This window comes from Hemicordylus capensis, chromosome 5, assembly GCF_027244095.1.
Source record: "Hemicordylus capensis ecotype Gifberg chromosome 5, rHemCap1.1.pri, whole genome shotgun sequence".
Lineage (NCBI taxonomy): Eukaryota > Metazoa > Chordata > Lepidosauria > Squamata > Cordylidae > Hemicordylus > Hemicordylus capensis.
Genome location: NC_069661.1, coordinates 25,814,763 through 25,837,127, shown reverse-complemented (window position 1 = coordinate 25,837,127; position 22,365 = coordinate 25,814,763). Strand labels below are relative to the sequence as shown.

Genomic DNA, 22,365 nt, shown 5'->3' with positions numbered 1-22,365 from the left:
TAAAAACCAGCTTATCCATGATGTATGTAAGCTCAGTCTAGAAGGAGAAAAAAATAGATCAGAACACAAATCCGTGAGCACGACACTTTTCAACAGTTAAAACAAAGCATTTGCCAGGGGAATTTGACTGCTTTCTTAAAGCAAGAAGCGCCAACTTGTTCAGCATGGTGACGAAGGGAGGGATTTGAGAGTTATTGCGAAGTGATCCTTTAAGCTTTAATCTCAGTTTCAACTATTGTGAAGACAGCTGAGGGGATCCTCCTCTACAGTCCGACAAAACACAGCCAGTGCAAAGGAACTACACTTGTTTATTATTAACACCGTTAATATACAAAAGGGCATGGTGCGAACAATTAATTATACCAGAAGCGGTTGCCAGTGCTGCCAATAGACTCTGGAAAAGATAACATCCTTCTTCAAAGGAATGCAGCAGAAAACAAATAAAGGTCTTGTAAGTGGTATTAATGAGCAAACTCAATCCTGCCCCAGGGTACAAGGCAAGTGATTTAAGACTAGTAACTAAAGTGGCAAAGTGAGTAGATGATATCTGATTTCAGCTGGCTGAAAAGGAACATGGCAAAGGATGTTTATCGTCCCTTAATTTACTTTGCCAATATAATGGTGCAGTCTTGTAGCTAAGAGACTGTGCTATGAATCAGGAAGTCCCTGGTTCGAATCTCTCCTCTATGATGAACTCACTAGATGGTCTTAGGCAAACCATGCCCAATTTCTAATATAAGGATAATACTATTTATTTATCGAGTTGTTATAAGGATTACAGCAAGACTATACTGTACTTGAAAACTCAAAAGCACACTATATAAATGTTAAGGGTTATTAGTGCAATTAGATACGAAAAGGCCAGCAGTTCAGATAGAAGTTTATAGAAGATTGTGGCACATGTACATACTGTATATATATAGAGAGAGAGCATCCTGTTCTCTCCCTTCTTCCCTCTCCCCTTTTGCCCTTTTCACGTGTTGTGAAAATGCATGCCTGTGCATGCCTGCCCTCCACACATTCATTATGTCAGTAAGAGCCCTCTACACAATAAGAGCCCTCTACACATACAACTGTATATACAGAGGACTCTTTAAGTCCTCCCAGTGAAGGTGTAGACTATGATCCTGTTGCTCTATCCATTTATATTTCACCTGGAAAGGTCAGGTAAATATGAATGGATCCACCTAATTCTCGCCAGTTTCTCACTCTTTATCTTCCTTCAGTTTTATTTACATTGCAATCTCAAGCACACTTATTTAAGAGTAAGTCCCACTGAAGTCAGTGGGATTTATTTGAGAAAACAAGCTTAGGAGCATCACACTAGCAGTCTCTTAACTCTCAGTCTCCTCTTTCTCACCCTTCCCCCAATCATTCCTTTCTTCTTCTGCTCCCCCCCTCCCCACTGCTGCCTTTTTCACAGCTGCTGCACATTGAGTTGACACTTTCAAGGAGCTGTCCACCACGACCCAAAGATCCTGGTCAGTCACCGACAGCTCAGATCAGCGTATACTTGAAGTTGGGGGTTTTCGTCCCAATGTGCATCACTCTACACTTGTCAGCACTGAACTGCATTTGCCACTTTGTCGTGTTATGACAGTTCCGTGCGAGAGTTCCGCCCCAAAGACACACATCCCCACGGTGGGCGGCTAAGAGAAATTATTATATAGAAGTTTGTCTGTACAGTTATTGGCAACTGTGTGTGTGTATGTGTGTGAGATTGTTTGTCTTCTGTGTGCCTATTGTGTATGAGAATAAGTATCATTGAGAATTCCTGACCTACATCAAATGCAGATTTTCCTGCTGGAAGGAGTGATCTGAGCTAATCTAAAACGTCTTGAAAATCTCTGGTGTCAAATGCAGTAATTTCCTCAGTGCACATTTCAGATTGTGTATCAAAGGAGCTGCAGTACTTAAGGGATTTTTTAAAAGGCCTTTAAAAGTCTTTTCCCTCAAGGGAACCTGATACTGACAAGCACTCTCCTGGAGGTGCATAGATTTTAGAGTGATGCAGTAACTGATACTATTGCAGGCCATGCCAATGAATTAACATATAGCTATGTGAATCAAAGAACTTTTACTATTTAATTTAGGAAATTCTAAATGCAGATTAATCTGTGTTTTCAATATATATTATCGTTTCAGAGCTGGGAACTAGATTAGAAGTCATGGCAGGCCTTAGCAGGGCCAGGTGCCAGGCTGTCAGGTTCGGGACCTGGGGAACTGGCTGTCCATCAGCCAGAAGCAGGTGCCAAAGAGGCATGGGGAGAACTCCAGAGAAGCAAGCAAGGATCAGAAGGGCCAGAGGGAGGGGCGCAGGCAAAACCTCCTGGATTCTAAATCAGGCTTACTCAGAGTAAATAACTATACTGTAGGCATTCCAACAACTGCTTCCAACAATGTCTTGGATAGTGGGAATGCTGAGGCAGCAATCCTTTGGGTGAGAAAGACTAAAGCTATCACAAATATACCCTCTTCATCTCTGAAATGTTGGAAGGTAAGCCATTCTATATCAACATATCAATTAAGTTTAGTTTGAACCATTTGCATTCTACTGCAAAAATCAGTGCGCAGTCTGATGCAATACAGAAGGCCCTCTTTATTCAGGAATGTTCTGTTCCCACCTATTTCTGCTGATACTTGGATAAAGAGACCTTAGCCCTATGAGGATTGGAGGGTTAGGTTCATAAGCACACTGAAGTGTGCTGAAAATTACAAGAAAAAGGGAGGGGGAGCAGTACCTTCTTGCTCTCCAGCAATGGTCCCAACACCCTAAATCCTAGATCTATTTCTCCATACCAACTTCATCAGGAAATGGCATGATCCCCCTAAATGCCTGCCTAGAGGCGATATTGGGCTGGATGAGGGATAACAGACTGAAGTTAAATCCAGGCAAGATGGAGGTACTATATGTAGGGGGTCAGGATCCAAGAGATGGCTTAGATCTGCCTGTTCTGGATGGGGTTACACTCCCCCTAAAAGACCAGGTCCATAGTCTGGAAGTACTCCTGGATCCCAAACTCTCCCTGGACTCTCAGGTAGAGGCTGTGGCCAGGAGTGCTTTTTATCAGCTTCGGCTGATACGCCAGATACGTCCATTTTTGGAGATTAGTGACCTTAAAACAGTAGTACATATGCTGGTAACCTCTAGGCTTGACTACTGTAATGCACTTTATGTGGGGCTGCCTTTGTACATAGTTCGGAAACTACAATTGGTACAGAATGTGGCAGCCAGACTAGTCTCTGGGTTTACCCGAAGGGAACATATAACACCAGTTCTAAAAGAACTGCACTGGCTGCTGATAGGTTTCAGAACGAAATACAAAGTGCTAGTTATTACTTATAAGGCCCTTAATGGCTTAGGTCCAGGGTATTTAAGAGAGCACCTTCTCTGTCGTGAACCCTGAGTAGTTGCTTTGACAGCAGGTATGTCTCTTTACTACTACCCTGTTGCCTATTAAGATCATCTGGAGAGGTCAAACTACGGGAGCCGGAATCTCGTTTGGTGGCAACTTGGAACCAGGCCTTTTCTGTGGCTGCCCCAGGGCTTTGGAACGCGCTCCCTGCTGAAATGAGCATCTCCTTCTCTGTTTGTTTGTTTGTTTGTTTGTTTGTTACACTTTTATACCGCCCCACACTTGTGTCTCGGGGGTGTGTGTGTGTGTTGCTTTTAGGAGGACCCTGAAGACACACCTGTTTTCCCAGGCCTTCAACTAAGATTGTATTCAAAATTTTAATGTGTTTTTAATGTGTTTTAATCTATAATTTTTATCTTTTTGTGAATTTTAAATGTGTTATATTGTATGTTTTAATTTTGTAAACCACCTAGAGATTTTTATACTAGGTGGTATATAAATTCAATCAATCAATCAATCCTCCAATTTTTGACCTTTTCTATTTTGTTTTTGTAGGGAGAAAAGAGCCCCCAAATGGCTCTGTGCTACAAAATGGTGGCTGGAAATGATATCAGAAGTAATTTCCAACCACTCAGGAGCTGTGGATAGGTGAAAATAGCCCTATTTTTGCCCCACACATAAAGAAACCAGGTCCCTATGATCTGATTGCTGATACATGAAATGACAGGAGGAGAACTTGTGAATAATGAAGGTCTGCTGTTATGACCATGCTACTTTATGTGATGATGGGAGCAAAGATTGGGCTTTTCTGAAACAAATGGCATATCTTCCCTAAATGCCTGCCTGGAGGTGGTAATGGGCTGGGTGAGGAATAAGAAACTGAAGCTGAATCCAAATAAGATGGAGGTATTGACTAGTGGGGGGGGGGCAGGCTGGGACCCGAGTGATGGTTAAGATATGCCTGTTCTGGATTGAGTTATACTCCCCCAGAAAGATCAGTTACATTGCTTGTGATATTATATATGTATCATATAAATATGATAATGCAGCAGCCAGACTTATCTCTGCAACAACCCAAAGGGACCATATAACACTGATTTAAAAGAACTGCCCTGACTGCTGATAGGTTCAGAGCAAATTACAAAGTGCTGGTTATTACCTATAAAGCCCTCAATGGCTTGGGTCCAGGGTAACTAAGGGTGCACCTTCTCTGTCATGAATCCTGTCACCTATTAAGATCATCTGGAGATGTCTCGTTACAGTTGCCACCGGCTCATTTGGAGGCGACTCGAGACTGGGCCTTCTCTGTGGCTGCCCCGGGGCTTTGGAATATGCTCCCTGTCAAAATAAGAGCGTTTCTTTTTCTGTTAGCCTGTTTTCTCAGGCTTTTAGCGGAAATTAGTTTTAACCTGTTTAATTGTTTTTATCCTATGAGATTAACTTTTTATTCTGTGAATTTTTTTCACTTCTACTCTGTTTTATATTTGTTTTGTTTTAAGTTGTGTACACCACTTAGAGATGCATACGGTATATGTGTACCGACACCTGTAGACATGTACAGTGGGATATCTGCTGCCTTCCTTATCCTTCTGTAGAATCTGAACAGCTCTCCAGTGACAGGCAGTAACCTCCAAGATCAAAGCCATTGAGGCCTGACTACTCCGTCCCGCTATGAAAGGCAGGCATCTGAGCTAACTGTTGCCAGAGATGTCCACACAGTACTACCACCACCACCACAAATCTCTGAGAGCATCATAATAGAGAGTAGAGATCAAATGTGAAGAATTGAATTTAATTTAAAAGAAAGTAATCTTTTTAAAGTATGTTGTTAAAGGGGCAGGGAATATGCTGTACTTGTTCTTGCTTCCAATGTAATAATTTTTTTTAAAGTACAGTGGTAGCACTATATAAATTAATAATAGTGATTCAACTTTTTAGTTTTAAAAGGGCTTCATTATAAATTGGACACATTATGTTTCATTAGAGAGATGTTCAGTATTCTGCGCAGATAGCTTGTTATTCTAACTGCATGAAATATTGTAAACACAATGGAAAATGTAAATAGTATAATCCTGCATGGCATTTTAAATTGTTCCTAATGTATGCATGCACACTATATCCTTGCAAGTAAACACAAATACATGCAGAGAACTCATAATTTGTGTAATATTGTTCCATGCAATTCTCTGGAATGAATTAAAGTCTACTTCTTTGCCCTAGTCCTGCTCCAACAGACCTTTTTTTTTTTTTCAAGGAGCATTTCACCTGAATATTTTACACATTTATTTATTAAGCAGTTATTCACTTCTAAAGGTTGCAGTGTACCTCATTTAAATTCCTTCATCTACAAACACTGGTATCCCAGAAAGAGAGGCATTGGATATTTCAATTCTGCAAGTTCATAAGGTGAATAGAAAAAAAGAAGCAGAAACCGTGTATTGTTAATAGTGGCAATGTCAAACATGGTTATATATGGTTTTCATTTCTTTGCCTTGGTACTTAACAACAAATGATTGCCTAGGCAAGGGATAATTCAATAGAAATTAGTATATGCTACACTCAGAAATGCACAGCCTAGTTTGTTTTTTTAATCTTGAGCAAGGGAAGAAAAAGGTAGAATTTACTATCTTTAAGGGTCAAACAACAGGTTTGCCTATTATGTGTTTTTAAGAGAGGTGCTTAAAACTAGGCCCTTGTCTTGAACAACAACAACAAAAAGTCAATGGGGAACATGAATCTGATTGGGACCATGGCTAATGGAGACAGGAGGGATAACCTTTCTCCCTGAATCACTTTCCTCCTGCAAAATCCCCCCTTAAGCAATTCTTTATCTCGCAGTAGCCAAGAGTCGCTGGGGGCTGTAGCGCCATGGGAAAGCATCTACTTTGCATGCAGAAGGTCCCAGGTTCAATCCCTGGCATCTCCAGGTAAGTCTGGGAGAGACTCCTGTCTGAAATATTGGACAGCCACTGCCAATTACTGACAATACTCAATTACTGACAATACTCAATACTGACAATATACTGACAATACCCAGCTAGATGGACAAATGCTCTGACTCAATATAAGGCAGCTTCCTACATTCCAGGGGCAAAGAGCAACTCTAGGCATTTTTGGTGGGAAAACAGCTCCCTGAAATGGGTAACACTCCAATATGCCATGGTCCCAATCAAGATGTGGACTCCAAGCTACCTTGTTTGTGTGAAAGAAGAGCCAGCTCCCATTTGAAAGAAACCTCTTAAAACCACAATTAGGAAAATTTCCATTTTGGCCCTGCATTCACATCATTCACAAATTATCAGGGCTGTAGCCAGAGGGGCATACCTGACCCATAAGGTATATTCCAAGCCCTCTCTGGCTATTCTGCCCTTCATTTCAAAAATGGAAGTAACTAGCTCTTTTCCTGGTAGGGCTATAAGGAAATCCATTCAGGAAGTATTCTGCCCACATTGCTCACCATGTAGCAATACAACTGAATAACTCTCTCCCTCTGTCAGTTGTGCAATGATTCTGTGCCCCCTTAGGTCCCCTTGTGGAACTGCAGTTGGACTACTAGCCAGAAAGTCAACCCCAACTTCAACTCTTGAAGGGAGGTGGAGGGAATTCATTTGCTAATGGACTCTCTGTATACCAGGCTGACTCTGACTTCTCTCTCTCCATCCAAACAGACACATAACCTAGCTAAGTTTTTCTTATTTTACGTAAAGTTTCTTACAATTCTGAATTATTATTCAGTGGTTTCTTTAGAACCTAATGCTGCTAACACCCCTCACCACCACATAATTTCAGACTATGGATCTACAATTAGTGCTGCCTTGTTATAGAGGTGGAATTTCAGGGTCATTTGTCTCCTCTTCATTTATGATCATAGCCCATTTTTCTACTTTATGCTAGTCAAACAGGCAACTTACATATGGAAAAAGGAAGGACCATGTTAGAAAGCTCCCACATGAGGTAAATGCCCAAATATAAGGTTTTGATAACCTGCTTTGGCAACAGTGAACACTTCCCCTTTTATCGCTTCCACCTGCATGCGGAGAAAGACCCACAAACAATATTAAGGCAACTTGGAGTAAACTTCCCTTCTTTTGGGTTTAAATTTGTGTTTGCATGTTTCACAAAATTCACTATAAGTGTAAAATAACAGAAGGAAGAATAATGACAATCTAATAAATGCAACTCACTAACTCTTAAAAGGGCCAACTTTAATATTTGCTTTCATTCCCCACTAAAAATAATACATTAAAACTAAGTGATATTTCCCCAGGAAGGGACGCACTGTCCTATCACCATAAGAAAAGCTGTAAAGAAAAAGCTTTCTCAAAAGGCTCTCTCAAAGCACAGTTAAAGTGTCCTCATACCCCCATTCAGATGTTATAAGAGGAGGCTGTACTTGCATATGGCCTCTGAGAATGAGCTGGAAGTCCCACCCAGTGTGTCAACCACCCACCCAGGTCAGTTGCACTTACAGCCTTAGTCTGAAGTGGCAAAGGCTGTAAGTGTGATGTCAGGTGCTTCCGTGACCTGGAAGCTTGAGCTTTGAGCAACAGCCAGTGTTTTGTCCCTAATTAGAAAGGCTGAATTGAGTGGGTCCTTGCTTTTTCCTTTCCAGAATTCATTAAATTTTGTGTCTGTGTGACAGTAAATGTGGGGTACAATATGGATGAAATAAATGTAAAGGAATAAATCAGACAGGCGGTTAATTAGGCAAACAAAAAATTAAATGAGTTTCAAAGCAAATTATTTTACAGTTTCTGAATATTTTATTTATAAGACTACAAGTGTACTCTCCTGTGGATGCCAACATACAAACCCTGTAATTAGGAGCTGTTTTTATTTTAAAACAATCTAGGTTCATTATAAATACGATAATGTGTATTGCTAGACAGAGGGAGAAGCACAACAGTGTGAAATGTTCTTTTTGGTAATGACATCTGAATACTTAAAAAATAATAATTTGGCATCTGAACACTTTGGTAATGACATCTTTGGTAATAACATCTGAATACTTAAATACAAATCACATATCTGCGGTTGGGTAATGGACACTCGACCTTGGTATACGCGGGGAGGGGGGGGACAGACAGCAGGAAAAGGGTTAAACCCACATATCTGTGGGCCAGGGGTCATTTCCAGCCATCATTTTGATGCCAGTAGTCATTTTACGGCTCATTTCTTTTAAAAAATTGGGCCAAATATGCTATTTTCTTACTCTTGGAGGGTATCTTCGGACTCGAGGGCAGTGGAGCATTGTAGGGCACTTTATTTGGCCTGTTTTGTCCATTTTGGGGGCAATTTGGGGTGGTGTGGGAACCTAACCCCCCAATCTGCATTCATTATAATGACCCATTATTACAAATTGCTATCCATCCCCCCACCCCATGCTATCCGTCCCCCCACCCCATGGAATGGAACCCCCACGAATAACAGGGTACTCCTGTATGTGAGCCGCCCAGAGAACAATTTGTTCTGGGGCAGCAAATAAATAAAATGTATTTATTGTTGTTTGAACATATGATACTGTCTTCTGCACTCAAGTCATTGGTCCATCTAACTCAGTATCGTGTACACTGACTGGGCAAAGGCGATCCCAGGTTTCAGAAAGGGGTCTTTCCCAGCCCTGCCAAGCACACAGTGTTGAGTGCACAGGACAGGGCCTTCTCCAGTGATTGCCCCCAGGCTGTGGAACTCGCTCTCAAATGAGATCTGCATGGTTCCCTCACACCAAATCTTACAGATTGCCCTTTTTATTCAGGTTTTGCCTAATAAGTAACCTCTTCTCATTGCCTTGTAATTGATTGTAGCTGTGTTTGTTGATTTTGGTGTATTTTTAAGGAATTTTTCTATTAGTTTGTTGTTTTTAACTCTTTGTTCACTGCACTAGTGTCCCAGGGCAATGGGTGGTATATAAATGCAAATAAAAATAAAAATACCACGGATTGAACTTGGGACCTTCTGCATGCAAAGCAGGTGGTCTGCTACTGAGTTCCAGAGCCTTCTTTGCTTAATTCCAGGAAGAAACCTGAGTGGAAGGATGAAGATATAGGTCAGCTGGTGGTTAGGCTTACCTCAGCAATGAAAGACTTGGCCGTCGATGGGTTCATTACCAGAATGGCCCGTCTCAGAGTATCTCGGTAGCGATTCAGTTCGTCAATCAGCATGGTGGCAAAGAGCCCTGTGATCATTTTATTGATGTTGTTCTCTACCTTCTGCAGTGCTACATCCATTCCCTGCTGAGACACTTTGTCCAAAAACTCTTGTATTCCACGGATATCTGGGAACATCAAAAGCCCATCAAAATGCTAATTAGCATATAGAAAGAAGACAAAACCTCCTTTGGCTTATCTGGAAAAGGTATTCTGCCTCATGTCAAGCAACCAACCCCTGAAGGCCACATTAACTTAATATGCATTGGAACTGTTCCTCAGCTATGCTCCTGACATGTCCTAAAGTGCTAATTTGTGAAAAGGAATTGTTATGCACTAGTTCATTTTGAAGAGAACTATTTTAAAATGGTATTTAATTATTCTTAGTTGCCTTTCTCTTTTGCTCATTGTATTGTTCCAGATTCTGACTAACCCTATGGAGCTCAGAAAACAGTTTCTCATTAAACACCTGCAGAGAAGAGGGCAGTAAGTTATCAAAAAGCAACATATAAGCACTTTGCTTTTGTGAGATAAAGCCCAGGAATTTCAGTAGAAGAATTACATACCTGTCATCAAGGGGGGGGGAAAGACTGTAATTTATAAACATGCAACCCTTAACAATAAAGGCATCCATACTAGTCTAGCTTGGGTTCTTCAGTTAGAAGATCAGTAGCAGTCGGCCAGCTTCTCTGAAACACAGTTTTAATATCTCCTTTCCCATGAGGAGAGATCACTATGGTGGCCTCAGGCAAGCTCCACTCCCTCTCAGCCCCCCGTCTACACTATGGAGAGAATACTACTAATTAACCTTACAGGGGTAGCTGGAAGCATTACAAGATAATTCCTGTGCAGTGCTTGGAACACTCAAAAGTGCTGTACAAATGCTAAGCATTTGTACTGCAGATGCTTTGAAATTCCTCTGTGAAAATGGTTCCTCAAAGGTAGAAAAGTTTGGAAACCACTGCTGAAGTTGTGATTTAAAATAAAATATAGAAATGAAACCAGAGCGCAAGGGAGGCACTGGACATCTCTTTGGAATTAAGGGATGCAATTGCTATCTATAGACCTAGATACTTCGGCAAATTTGAAGTAGCACTAAACAGTGAAGAATGGTTTAATGCTGCTGAAGTGCATGATGATTCTAAAAATATGCTTCCAAAAGATAGTCAGTGATGCTTAATTGCAGCTCCTATTTAATGTCTAAATCAGGGAAATTAAATTCAGTCTAATCAGTGCTGTTAGAGGTCTTTTTGGCACTTCAAGGCCAATTTAAGAAGCAACACAATTATCTGAACTGCTACAAATGTGCCTGATTTTAAGTGCACTATAAAACTATATGCTCTAGCCTTAACCCCTGCAATATATAACTGAATGCATACACACTTGCAATTCTGGGGAGCTATCAAGTAGTTTGAAGGCATCATCATCATCATCATCATCATTATTATTATTATTATTATTATTATTATTATTATTATTATTTTCTTTCATTCATTCAATTTCTATACCACCCTTCCAAAAAATGGTTCAGGGTGGTTTACACAGAGAAATAATAAATAAGTAAGATGGATCCCTCTCCCCAAAAGGCTCACAATCTAAAAAGAAACATAAGACACACACCAGCAACAGTCACTGGAGGTACTGTGCTGGGGGTGAATAGGGCCAGTTACTCTCCCCCTGCTAAATAAAGAGAATCACCACGTTAAAAGGTGCCTCTTTGCCAAGTTAAGGAAAGGAGCCAGTTCAGCCAGTTAGGGAAAGGAGCCTTTCAAGGGAAAGGAGCCCGTTCAGCTGTATATAGCTTACACTTCGAACAGCCTGCCTCCTTGTAGCATTCGTGTGACAAAATTGTTTAGGTGCTGTGCTCTGAACATCATAAAGTGCTATATAAATGCTAATTATTATTGTATCCTGCTTAAATCAGTGAGAGTTATGTAACAAACTGTCCAGCCAAACCCTGCTGAGTTTGCTGCTCCCTGTACTCCAGAAAGGCTCTGCAGGAGCAGAAACAAATCACTTAACCCAGGGGTGCAGCAATCTGCCAGTGGCCCAGGTATAAACTACCACCACATCCCTGCCCCCCAACGCCACTGTCACCATGGCGGCTGGGTGAGCTAGCATGTGTCAGCCACAGTCCTCCCACCATGTCATCATGAAGATGCAGGGGGCGTGACCGGCACTGAAAAGGAATGTGTGGTGGCCCCAGTTGCCCTTGTTGGAGTTCCAGTGCATCGACCTTTTGCACCAACTCTCCTAATGACCAGTAGGGAAACTGGGAGTAGAGATAGTGAATAAGGGTCTCCCTAGCTGTTCTACCTGTCTCTACTCTATGACCCCTGATATGACTCTTCAGGTACTTCCTGTGCTGTGTCAGAATCCCTTCCGTTCCTCTTAGAGAGCAGACAGAAACATCTCTCTCTCTCTCTCTCTCTCTCTCTCTCTCTCTCTCTCTCTCTCTCTCTCTCTCTTCATTACGTAGTTCTTTCTATTAAGGATTCGATCTTTCCTATCCAAAGTGTACTTCACCAATAAATACTTAGCATTTAGTTCTACAAGAATCTCCATGTCTCTTCTGGAAATGGCTGCAACAACTAAACTCTGCATTCTACTCTGTAACTGGAGTGGGTAGCTTCTTTAGTGCCCTGCGGGTAAAAATTACACCCCCCAACAGCCTTCTCCAGCCAAAGAAGCACTTGCTTTGCTGAATGCTTCTATTTTCTCCCTTGTGAGCACACCCGGCCCTCATGGCAACAGTGGGGCAGTGGGTAGGAGTGGGGGAGGGCAAATGGAACAGGGTGGCAATGGGCACTCTGGAGGGCAAGGTGCCCCCCTCCAGGCCCCACAGTATATATTCAAGTGTATATATATTCAAGGCCCCTGCTCCATCTACACAGCTGATGGACCTTCAGTGACATGCTTCTGCTCTTGCAGAGCCCTTCCAGTATGTAGGGAACCTCACATCTAGGCTAAGTCATAAGAGGAGCTGAGAAACAGACAGTCACTGAAGATGACCAGACGGACATTAGACAGGTTGCCACAGTGCCAATACATTTCATTTCTACAATGACTGGTTGAAAATAGTCGACACTGCTGCAGTGTAAGGTGCTAAGGTGCCAAGGGCTTAAAGCTGGGGTGCCGGGCAGTGGGGCCCAGGCACCTCTCTTCTGTGCTACTGGGGCAGCTTGCAAGCTGCCGGATGCTGGCGCAAACTCTACAAACCATCGTACCACTATGGTTACAAGCGAGAGCGTGTAGTGCAGCTTTCAGCCTAGCAAGGATCAGGTGGTGTGTGCAGCCAATAGGATCCCATGTGGCCTTTTAGAACTGCTGACTCTGGCTTGGTTGTTTGAGCAATTTGTTGATGCGCAGCAGTCCTATGTGGACCTCTATGGAACCCCCAGCTTGCCTACATGCCTGACTCCAGGCTGACAGCCCTAAAATAAAGGCTCACACAATCCTAGGCACAATCAGTTGTTCACTTTAGACACAGATCCACCAGAATGTTCTCCTGCATAAGCCCTATTGAAATCAAATGTGCTCTTGAGGTGCTCCCATTCATTTCTATGTGGCTTCTATAGGAGAGCCAGTGGACTCAGTACCGGATTTAGGCACAACCTAGGTAAGCTACAGCTTAGGACCTCACATTATATGGGGCTTCCAAATACTGTTATAGAAAATAAAGATTATATAACATATTTTCATTTACTACCACTACTACCAGCACCACCAGCAGTAGCAGCAGGGATGTAGACTTCTCAGGTTCCCGGGGCACATGGGAGGAGAGGTCTTGTGGTAGCAAGAATGAATTGTCCCCTTTGCAAAGCAGGCTCAACCCTGGTTTGCATTTGAATGGGAGACTACATGTGAGCACTGTAAGATATTCTCCTTAGGTGACGGGGTTGCTCTGGGCACAACACCTGCATGCATAGAGCACCACTAATTTTTCTCCTTGTTATACTACTTCTAATCAGAGGATTGTTTTTATGTATTTATTTCATTTTTAAAAATTTATTTTACATATTTTTATACTGCCCAAAACGTATGTCTCTGGGCAGTTTACAACAAGATAAAAACATTAAAACATTAGTTTAAAAAAAACAAACCAAGAGTCAAGTCAAGTCAAGTCAAGTTTTATTTACAGTCCTAGACCAAACAATCCATGCATACAAAAGGCAAAACAAATTTATAAGAAACTCTATAGGTTCTCATTATACATCTTAAGAGCAATATAACAAAATGTGGCTACAGAGTTAAAATTTAAAACATCCTCATCAGAGAGTAGAGATTTAACAAGTTGTTCAGCAGATTGATCCGGCTGTTTACAGACCAGAGGTAAAATTAAGTGCTCCCTCGATTGCCTATGTATTTTACAGGATAATAGAATATGCTCAATGGATTCTATTTCCCCACTGCCACATCTGCAGTAGCGAAACCCCCCCAGACTGCATACCTGTTCCTTCAGGGGAAGCGTGACCCCATCCAGAACAGGCAGATCAAAATCGTCTCCCGAGTTCGACCCTGCACAATGAGTATCTCTGTCTAATTATAGAGTGAAAGGGCCCCGAGAGGCAGCTGTGCCTCCTAAGAAATTGCTGAGCTGCTACAAAGACAACACAGGACTGACTGTGTTGTTCAACTGACTGATGAACTTGAGCATGAGAGCTTACTGATGCTACCTGGCAGCTGGCGGGGGGGCATTGTTCCCCTCAGGAAATCCAGAGGAGGGCTTGAGCCCCGCCACCCCCACCAAGTTTACACTGCTGATGACTACTACTATTTAGATACCACTTTTCAGCAAAAGTTTCCAAAGCGGTTTACATACATTAATAAATCTCTATGTAATCTCTATGCATCTCCAAGGTAGGGCTAAGAGAGGTTCCTGCCTGCAACCTTGGAGAAGCCGCTGCCAGTCTGTGTGGACAATACTGAGCTAGATAGACCAATGGTCTGACTCGGTGTACGGCAGCTTCCTATGTTCCTACGTTCCTCCCTGTCCCCAAAGGGCTCACAATCTAAAAAGAAACATAGGAGTGGCAACAGCCACTTGAGGGATGCAGTGCTGGGGTGGTATTAAATGGCTTATTGCAAGATAACTGTTTTTGTTAAATTATTTGGGGGGGGGGTGTTGGTTCCATCTTTGCCAAGTAAAAATAAAGCTTTATTATTTCTATTTCCATTGCGCTTTTTATTTGAATGATACTTTGGGGGGGTAATGCTATGGGGCCTGACGTAGCTTTAAAGCTTGATGTAGCTGGGCCTCTGTATGTCATTATCTGGCCCTGAGAGGACAGGGGCCTTGAATATATATACACTGCAGCAGTATTGTCCATCGTGTTGGCAGTCATCATTCACTGCTCTTGAAATGGTTATTTTCCTTGCTTTTAAAGTCTAAGTCATCCAAAGCGGAAGCCGGGACTTCAGCCAATCTATCACCTGTCATGGAAGATGACTTAGATGGTGACAGTGAATGAAGAACCATGAGGCTGCAATGTGTTCATCCAAACTTATGAAAAATGAGTACACGATTCATGAACAGATATGCCTGCATTCACAATGAATAATCTGACCAGCTGTAGAGGAGAGGTGGGGGGAGATTATACTCCTTGATAAGGATAAGAAAACCATCTCCCCGGGTTTTTCGGAACTTAATGGAAAAGTACAAAGCAAATAAACTGTAGGTAACAGAAAATCCATAGTTACTAACTGAGCGTGCGATGATTCAAGTAGACCACCCTGAAAACTGTCCCTAAGAAATGCCATTCAAGGCCATGAAACATTTTCCTTCCCAGGCTGCTTCTGAAAAGATCAAATTATTCAGTTAAAGGGAATTGTGCTTCAGAAATATTCACCCGGTGATTTACGCAAAAAGGCTGCTTTGTTTCCACTGCCGATGACGAGAGCAGTTAGGTTAACAAATTACTCTGTCGAAATTCTGATCAACAATGCTTTGTGAGCCTTCTGCAGTCATCCTTCTTTGCACAGTGATAGCTGCGGTAGCCAAGGCCCTTCTCTATGGAAACATACTGTATACTGCAGAGGCACAGTTCAGACCAGACTTGGAGACGTTTGGGGTGCCTGTACAAAATGTTGACATTGCTGCTCCCATATTCCTATGGGACTCTTAACACGCCGTATGAATAAGCTCACAAGCTGCCTGTTTTTCAGCCTCGGCCTGGGCTGCAGCAATTATATTGGTTATTTTTATTTTACTGTAAACTGTATTAACTGCTTTGCTCTGCTATAGTGACCCAAAGCGGATTTCAATTTAGAAGGTTGCTACAAAACAGTAAAACTTGGCCAATGCTTGTTTTGTTGGGATAAAGAAATAGTAATATAAAGAAGGCCACACTGGAGACAATTTCCATGAAATTATCCCATAGAGTGTCCCATGATCTGCCTGGGTCCTGGCATGGGTATCTGCAGGCTTTTTCCCAGGGTTGGGGGAATATACACAAAGCATGTCAATAGGAACCAAAACACAACAGGATGTATCCAATGTTAATCCTGCTTAGAGTAGACCCATTGAAATAACTGAAAGTTACTCATGACAAAGGCTGCAATCCTATATGCAGCCTAACACTAGTAACTTGGGAGAAAGCCCCACTGAATTCAGTGAGACTTACTTCTCAGTGAATGTGCATAGGATTGGACTCTAAGTACTATTATTTCAGTGCGTCTACTCTAAACAGGACTAACAAGAGGCACAATCCAACAAATTTATTACACTTACAGACCAGCACCAATACAGCATAACCAGAATTTAACACTAAACCAGTTTATTTAACAGAAATGCCCGTTTCTGGGGCTGGGAAAGTATGTGTATGAGTGTGTGTGTGTATGAGTGTGTGTGTGATCACAAGTATATACTGTGGCACTCAGCTCATATTCCAAATACACAGTCCTAAGCCTAGGCTGACAGGCAGACCAACAGAATACAAACAGATTACAAAAAGAAAAGTTTTCTAAATATATATAATGGGGTATTATTTCCATTGCCTAACAGAGATTCCTGTTGTCTTAATTGCTGCTTAATAATTGATGAGCACCCATGCATCACTGGGGGGATCTCCACAATGCACCGTGTACTTACATGGTGCATTGTGGGATTCTCAGAGGCCGGGACAATGAGTCCTGGCCTCAGAGCGATCTACCCTGCTCTGTGTTGTATGGAGCAGAGCTGATCGTACAGAGCATGCTCCCATGAGGCTTCCAAGGATCACTTGGAAGGAAGGCAAGGTTTAGCAAGCCTTCCCCCCACCTGCAGGTCATGTTAATGGCCCCTATATATTTGAAAGATATCCTAGCTACATTAAATAAAGTTAATCAAAGTCAATAAAATATATCAATATATTACAAGGTTTGTGAAAAAAATGAACAAAAAGACCTCAAAATAGTGATCACTATATAAGAAATTAGATCTGATGATTCATTTCTAAAATATCATACTGTCAATGAATGAGAGAAGTAAAGACAAATCTTCCCGCGTGATTGCAGTATCATGTATTGACTGAGAGATGAGACCAGCCCATCTTGTAATTTTGCCAGGCTGGAGGGAGAAGCTAGTGCCTCTTTAATCCACATGATGGGACTGGAGACAACTAGTGGAAGTGAGAATTCCTTGATAATTGCCACTGAAAACAACTGAGGTTAGTCGAAACACGTCTGGCAAAATTACAAGATGGACTGGATATTCATCTCTCAATCAATATGTGATACTGCAGTCACACGGAAATATTCGTCTATTCTTCTCCCATCCTTTGACAGTAGGATTCTTTTGGAAATGAATAATTGTATCTAATTTTCTTAATTGGATATACTGTAAAGTGATCACTGTTATGAGTACTCATGAACTTTGTTGTGATATATTGATATACGTATGTCACTGATTTTGATTAACTATCTTTTTTTAATTTAATGTTTTTAAACATTTTCCAACATTTTATATTTTGCAACAACATGTCCAAATTTAATGTAGTTAGGATAGCTTTCAAATATATAGTTTCATTATTAGCATTAGTATTAGTATTAGTATTACTTGGATTTTCTGTTGATATTGGGATACATTGTCGAATCCAATAAGGCTTTGTGTTTTTCTCTGTTTAAACAGGAGACATTAAAATCAAATTTACAAAAATATTAAGATTTATATTATATTATATTATATTATATTATATTATATTATATTATATTTTTATATTTTTTATATTATAAAGAATATAAAGATTACTTACACATGCAGAGTAGAAGAGCAAATCAAAAACCTGAGTTGCTGAGCAAGATGGCTTTTAAAATGTTCAGGAGCTTTTAACCCAGACTAAGCAAGCAAGTTTTTTTCTGCATTGTGTGTCCGGCCGTGAGCTCTGAGTCCCACCACAGCCAGGAACATTTCCAGATGGGGCTTTTAGCTTGGAATGGACAGTGTGCATTCACACATCAGCCAGATTCACGCCAAAGTCCATGGGAGATATTGGTGAGCATTTCATATACGATTCTGGTTTTTCATTGCCCATTAGAGCCTAGCCCAATTTATGTCTGGGGTAAAAAAAATCCACTTTTTGCATTGGGGTGTTTTTCTTTTTTGGACAAATTCAAACTCGCAGTAAAGCCTCGCTGTCGGGAAAGCTCCAGGTGAGGTAACCTGGAAGCACACTGCATGCCCAAAGCTCTCTGAACGTAAATTTCAGATAGAGAGATTGCGGGTGGTTTGTCCCACAGAGAGGAAAGAAATGGAAAATCTTTAGCTACCAAGCATGACTTAGCCACAGCAAACGACAGGGGATAGATAGGGAGATATTTGCAAAACAACCTACCTTAAGCAAGTTGCACATTTACACAGAGAGGAGAGCTTAAGGGCAGGGCAGGCTTCTAGTGGCAACATTGCAGCTAGAGGGACAGAGAAACTTTAAAGCAAGTGAACAGTTATTGAGGCTGTGAGGTAAGCAGATAGCTTACATCCAAAATCTGGGGGGCAGGGTGGCTGTCCCCTCTTGCCTCCATCCCCTGTGAACATCCATGGGTCCTAGTAAGGAAGAGCAAATTACATCCCTTACAGCTTAAGGTAGTAGTCCACTTTCTGCTCAGGCAGCTTATGGCAGCTGAGCAGCATTCTATGTGAGGCCAGAATAGCAATCTTAGATCCCCTCGTGCCAGCAGATGTTTGTACTAGTATTAGGTTAAATGGCTTCAGGCCTCTGCATCTTGGTTTTACTTTCTTGTTTCCTTTTTTGCTGTTACCAGCTTTTATAGAACAACTGCAGCTACGATTGTGTACTATCTGTAAAGTGTGCCGTCAAGTCAATTTCGACTCCTGGCACCCACAGAGCCCTGTGGGGTTTTTTTTGGTAGAATACAGGAGTGGTTTAGCATTGCCTCCTCCCGTGCAGTGTGAGATGATGCCTTTCAGCATCTTCCTATATCACTGCTGCTTGATATAGTACCAGTGGGGATTCGAACTGGCAACCTTCTGCATGTTGGTCAAGCATTTCCCCACTGCCCCACTTAAGGTGACCAGATGGCTCTGTTCACAATTTACCAGCTTCCTGTCCTTGTCTAAATATCCTAAACCTTATCTGGGCTTTTCCAAAGCAACATAATGCAATGTTTAGATACGTGCTTTCTGTTAGTTCTAGCACACCAGAATCTGGAGCAGTTTCAACCCAGGTTTTGATTCAAGCTTTTTGTAGGCCAAAGCCTTCCAGGCAGCTATAGAATATTCTGGTCAGCCTCACTCAAAATACATGTTTGTACCCAAGTTTTTCTTTAAAAATAAAAAACCAGAGTTTGCCTTGAATAGTTCTCTGCATTTTCCTGTTCCATGTGAAATCTTATACATACCAAGTGGACTGGAGCTGTCATTGAGCTGATGATGAGAGCCTTGGGACCATAAGAACATAAGATAAGAACAGCCCTGCTGGATCAGGCACAAGGCCCATCTAGTCCAGCATCCTGTTTCACACAGTGGCCCACCAGATGCCTCTGGAGAGCCCACAGGCAAGAGGTATGTGCATGCCCTCTCTCCTGCTGTTGCTCTCCTGCAACTGGTATTGAGAGGCATTGTGCCTCTGAGGCTGGAGGTGGCCCACAGCCACCAGTCTAGTAGTCCTTGATAGAACTGTCCTCCATGAATTTGTCTATGCCCTTTTTAAAGTCATACAACTTGATGGCCATCACCACATCCCATGGCAAATAATTCCAGAGATTAATTATGTGCTGTGTGAAAAAGTACTTCCTCTTGTCAGTCCTAAATTTCCTGACCTTCAGTTTCATGGGATGACCCCCTAGTTCTAGTGTTGTGAGAACGGGAGAAAAAATTATCTCTCTACTCTGTGCATAAATTATTTTATACACCTCTTATCATGCTCCCCCATAGTTGCCTCCTTTCCAAACAGCCCCAGATGCTGTAGCCTTGCTTCATAAGGAAGGTGCTCCAGGCCCCTGATCATCATGGTTGCCTTCTTCTGCATCTTTTCCAGTTCCACAGTATCCTTCTAAGATACAGTGACCAAAATTGAACACAGTACTCCAGATGCAGCTGCACAATAGATTTGTGTAAGGGCATTATAATATTAGCATTTTTATTTTCAATCTTAAACCAATCTTAAACTTTGCTGCCTGCTCTTAATCATAAGGTCTCAAGAACCTCAGGTCAGATTAACTCATCAGTTTGCATGAAAGAATCACAATTGAAACAAAAGGAATTTGTTCCCAGATCAATACTTAGAGCATTAGGAGCAGTTTGGACACTTACAAGTTGTTCCATGTGAATTTGCTTGACCATTCCCGAAGACACAGCTACCTAAAGCAAGTAACTTGTGACCCAGTATGCCCTGAGATACACTTGCCATTATCCATGGTGGTTTGCCGGAGGGTGACAACTATAAATATGTGCCACTCAAAATTGAACACAGGAAAGCACCAACTTTCGAGGATCCATCAGGGACTTGAGATGTTCAAAAATGGTAGTGATGATGCTTGTGCAAGTCAACCTAACTCTCAACTTAACTCTCAAACATTTGCTTAGATCTGGAATGTTCAACACAAACATGGATAGAATGCTTTCTTTTTCTTTTTATGCTTTCTTTATTTGATGGAAAGGGAACAGGAAGACTATTTTTGAGCTAAGAGGCTAAATTCATTCAGAAGATTATTCATGAATTATTCCCTTGGCTCCACTATGGATACATGCTACCTAAATGTGAACAGCTTCCTGGGTTTTATTAAAAGATGTTCTTCAGCATCAGAAGACAGATGGTTGTTTATTTTTATTTCTATGTTTAGACAAATGTAATAATCACGCCAGGTGCTAAACCAGAGCGGGATATATAGATGCATCCAAGTACCTTTGGAATGCACATCACAATGCAACGTGTGGCTCCTAAGTCTCCTGGATGCATTTATCAAGAAGTAACAGCTGTAGAAGAAAAGGAGAAATTTCTGGGCTCCCTTGAAACCTAGTTAACCATCTTCTGGACTGTATGCCAGACAGACTTGCTTATATAGACTTTATTTATGATGGTGCTTAACTATATAGTTAGTTTATCTTTGAAGCTTTTATTGGTAGCGTTTTAACACTGTCAGTTACCCCATAAAACTTTCTCCTGCTCAGGCTTTAACTCTTTGAGAAACAGAGGGGCCCCGTAGCTCCACTACAGCCATTTTAGCAGCACTGCGTAAGCAGCTGTCTGAGAATTACTCTAAAACAGGACTTTGGCCCACAACTATGGCCCTCCGGCTATATGCGGACTACAACTCCCATCATTCCTGACTATTGGTCACTGTGGCTGGGGATGTTGGGAGATGATGATGATGATGATGATGATTTTACATTTATATCCCGCTCTTCCTCCAAGGAGCCCAGAGCGGTGTACTACATACTTGAGTTCCTCCTCACAACAATCCTGTGAAGTAGGTTAGGCTGAGAGAGAAGTGACTGGCCCAGAGTCACCCAGCTAGTTTCATGGCTGAATGGGGATTTGAACTCGGGTCTCCCCGGTCCTAGTCCAGCACTCTAACCACTACACCACGCTGGAGATGTAGTCCAACAATAGCTGGAGCACTGAAGTTGTGTACGCTGCTCTAAAAGCTACCAAAGACTTTAAGGTATTGATTTTCATTCCTCAAGTGGCAGGAAGTTCTTGGGGAAACTTGACAGGGGTCAGAAGTTTTGTTGCTTGAGCATACTACAGGAGACTTGGGCTTGATGTTTTGGATTCTGAACAAAGGAGAGGATGCAGGAACACAGACAGGTGATACTAATCTTAATGCAACAGTCCTGACAAAGCAACAACACACACTTTGAGCAGGTGTGTAGAGAGCTCACTGGCACCTATGGGACAAGGCCCACATCTCCTGCATCCACATCAGATACAGGGGGCATGGTTTGTGCCAGGACATGGCCATTCAGCCCTGTTGAAAAGTTTCCCTTTCTCAGTTAATAGCAGATCTGGGTGGGCTGGGGTGGGGAAACCCAGCAACCTAACTCACAGCTGGACTCTCAAATGAGACTTGACACTTGCTCAAATATGGAAAGATGGTCAGTGTGGTCAAATATGGTCAGTACCCACCCCCTCTGCATCTGACATGGACGCAGGAGGAAGGGCCACTAGGGATCCGTCCCAGCCAGCATTTCATTGAAGAGCAAGCAGGGAAAAAAGCCCTGAGCCAGTCAGTGTTTCAATGGCAGGGAAGCAGAGGGGGCACCTTGCGCTCCCAGCTGGTGAACTCGCCAGCAGGGGGTGCTTGGGAGAGGGGGTACCTTGGCAGTTCACCCAGTCCCTGGTGGCCGAGGGATCTCCACTCCATTTCCCCCATGCTCCTGACTTTAAGCTCTCCAAAGCTTCTCCTTGCCAGTCCATACCAGACAC

General features: G+C 42.1%; 1 protein-coding gene across 8 annotated transcripts in view; it reads right to left on the bottom strand.

Moving 5' to 3' along the window:
• Positions 1 to 22,365, bottom strand: part of GRID2 (glutamate ionotropic receptor delta type subunit 2) — a 1,329,997-nt gene that overhangs the window by 535,450 nt on the left and 772,182 nt on the right. For all 8 annotated transcript variants that reach the window (XM_053253719.1, XM_053253720.1, XM_053253717.1 and 5 more), the window contains one exon: positions 9,425 to 9,630. In XM_053253719.1, the coding sequence (XP_053109694.1) occupies positions 9,425 to 9,630 (206 nt within the window). The remainder of the gene's footprint in view (positions 1 to 9,424; positions 9,631 to 22,365) is intronic.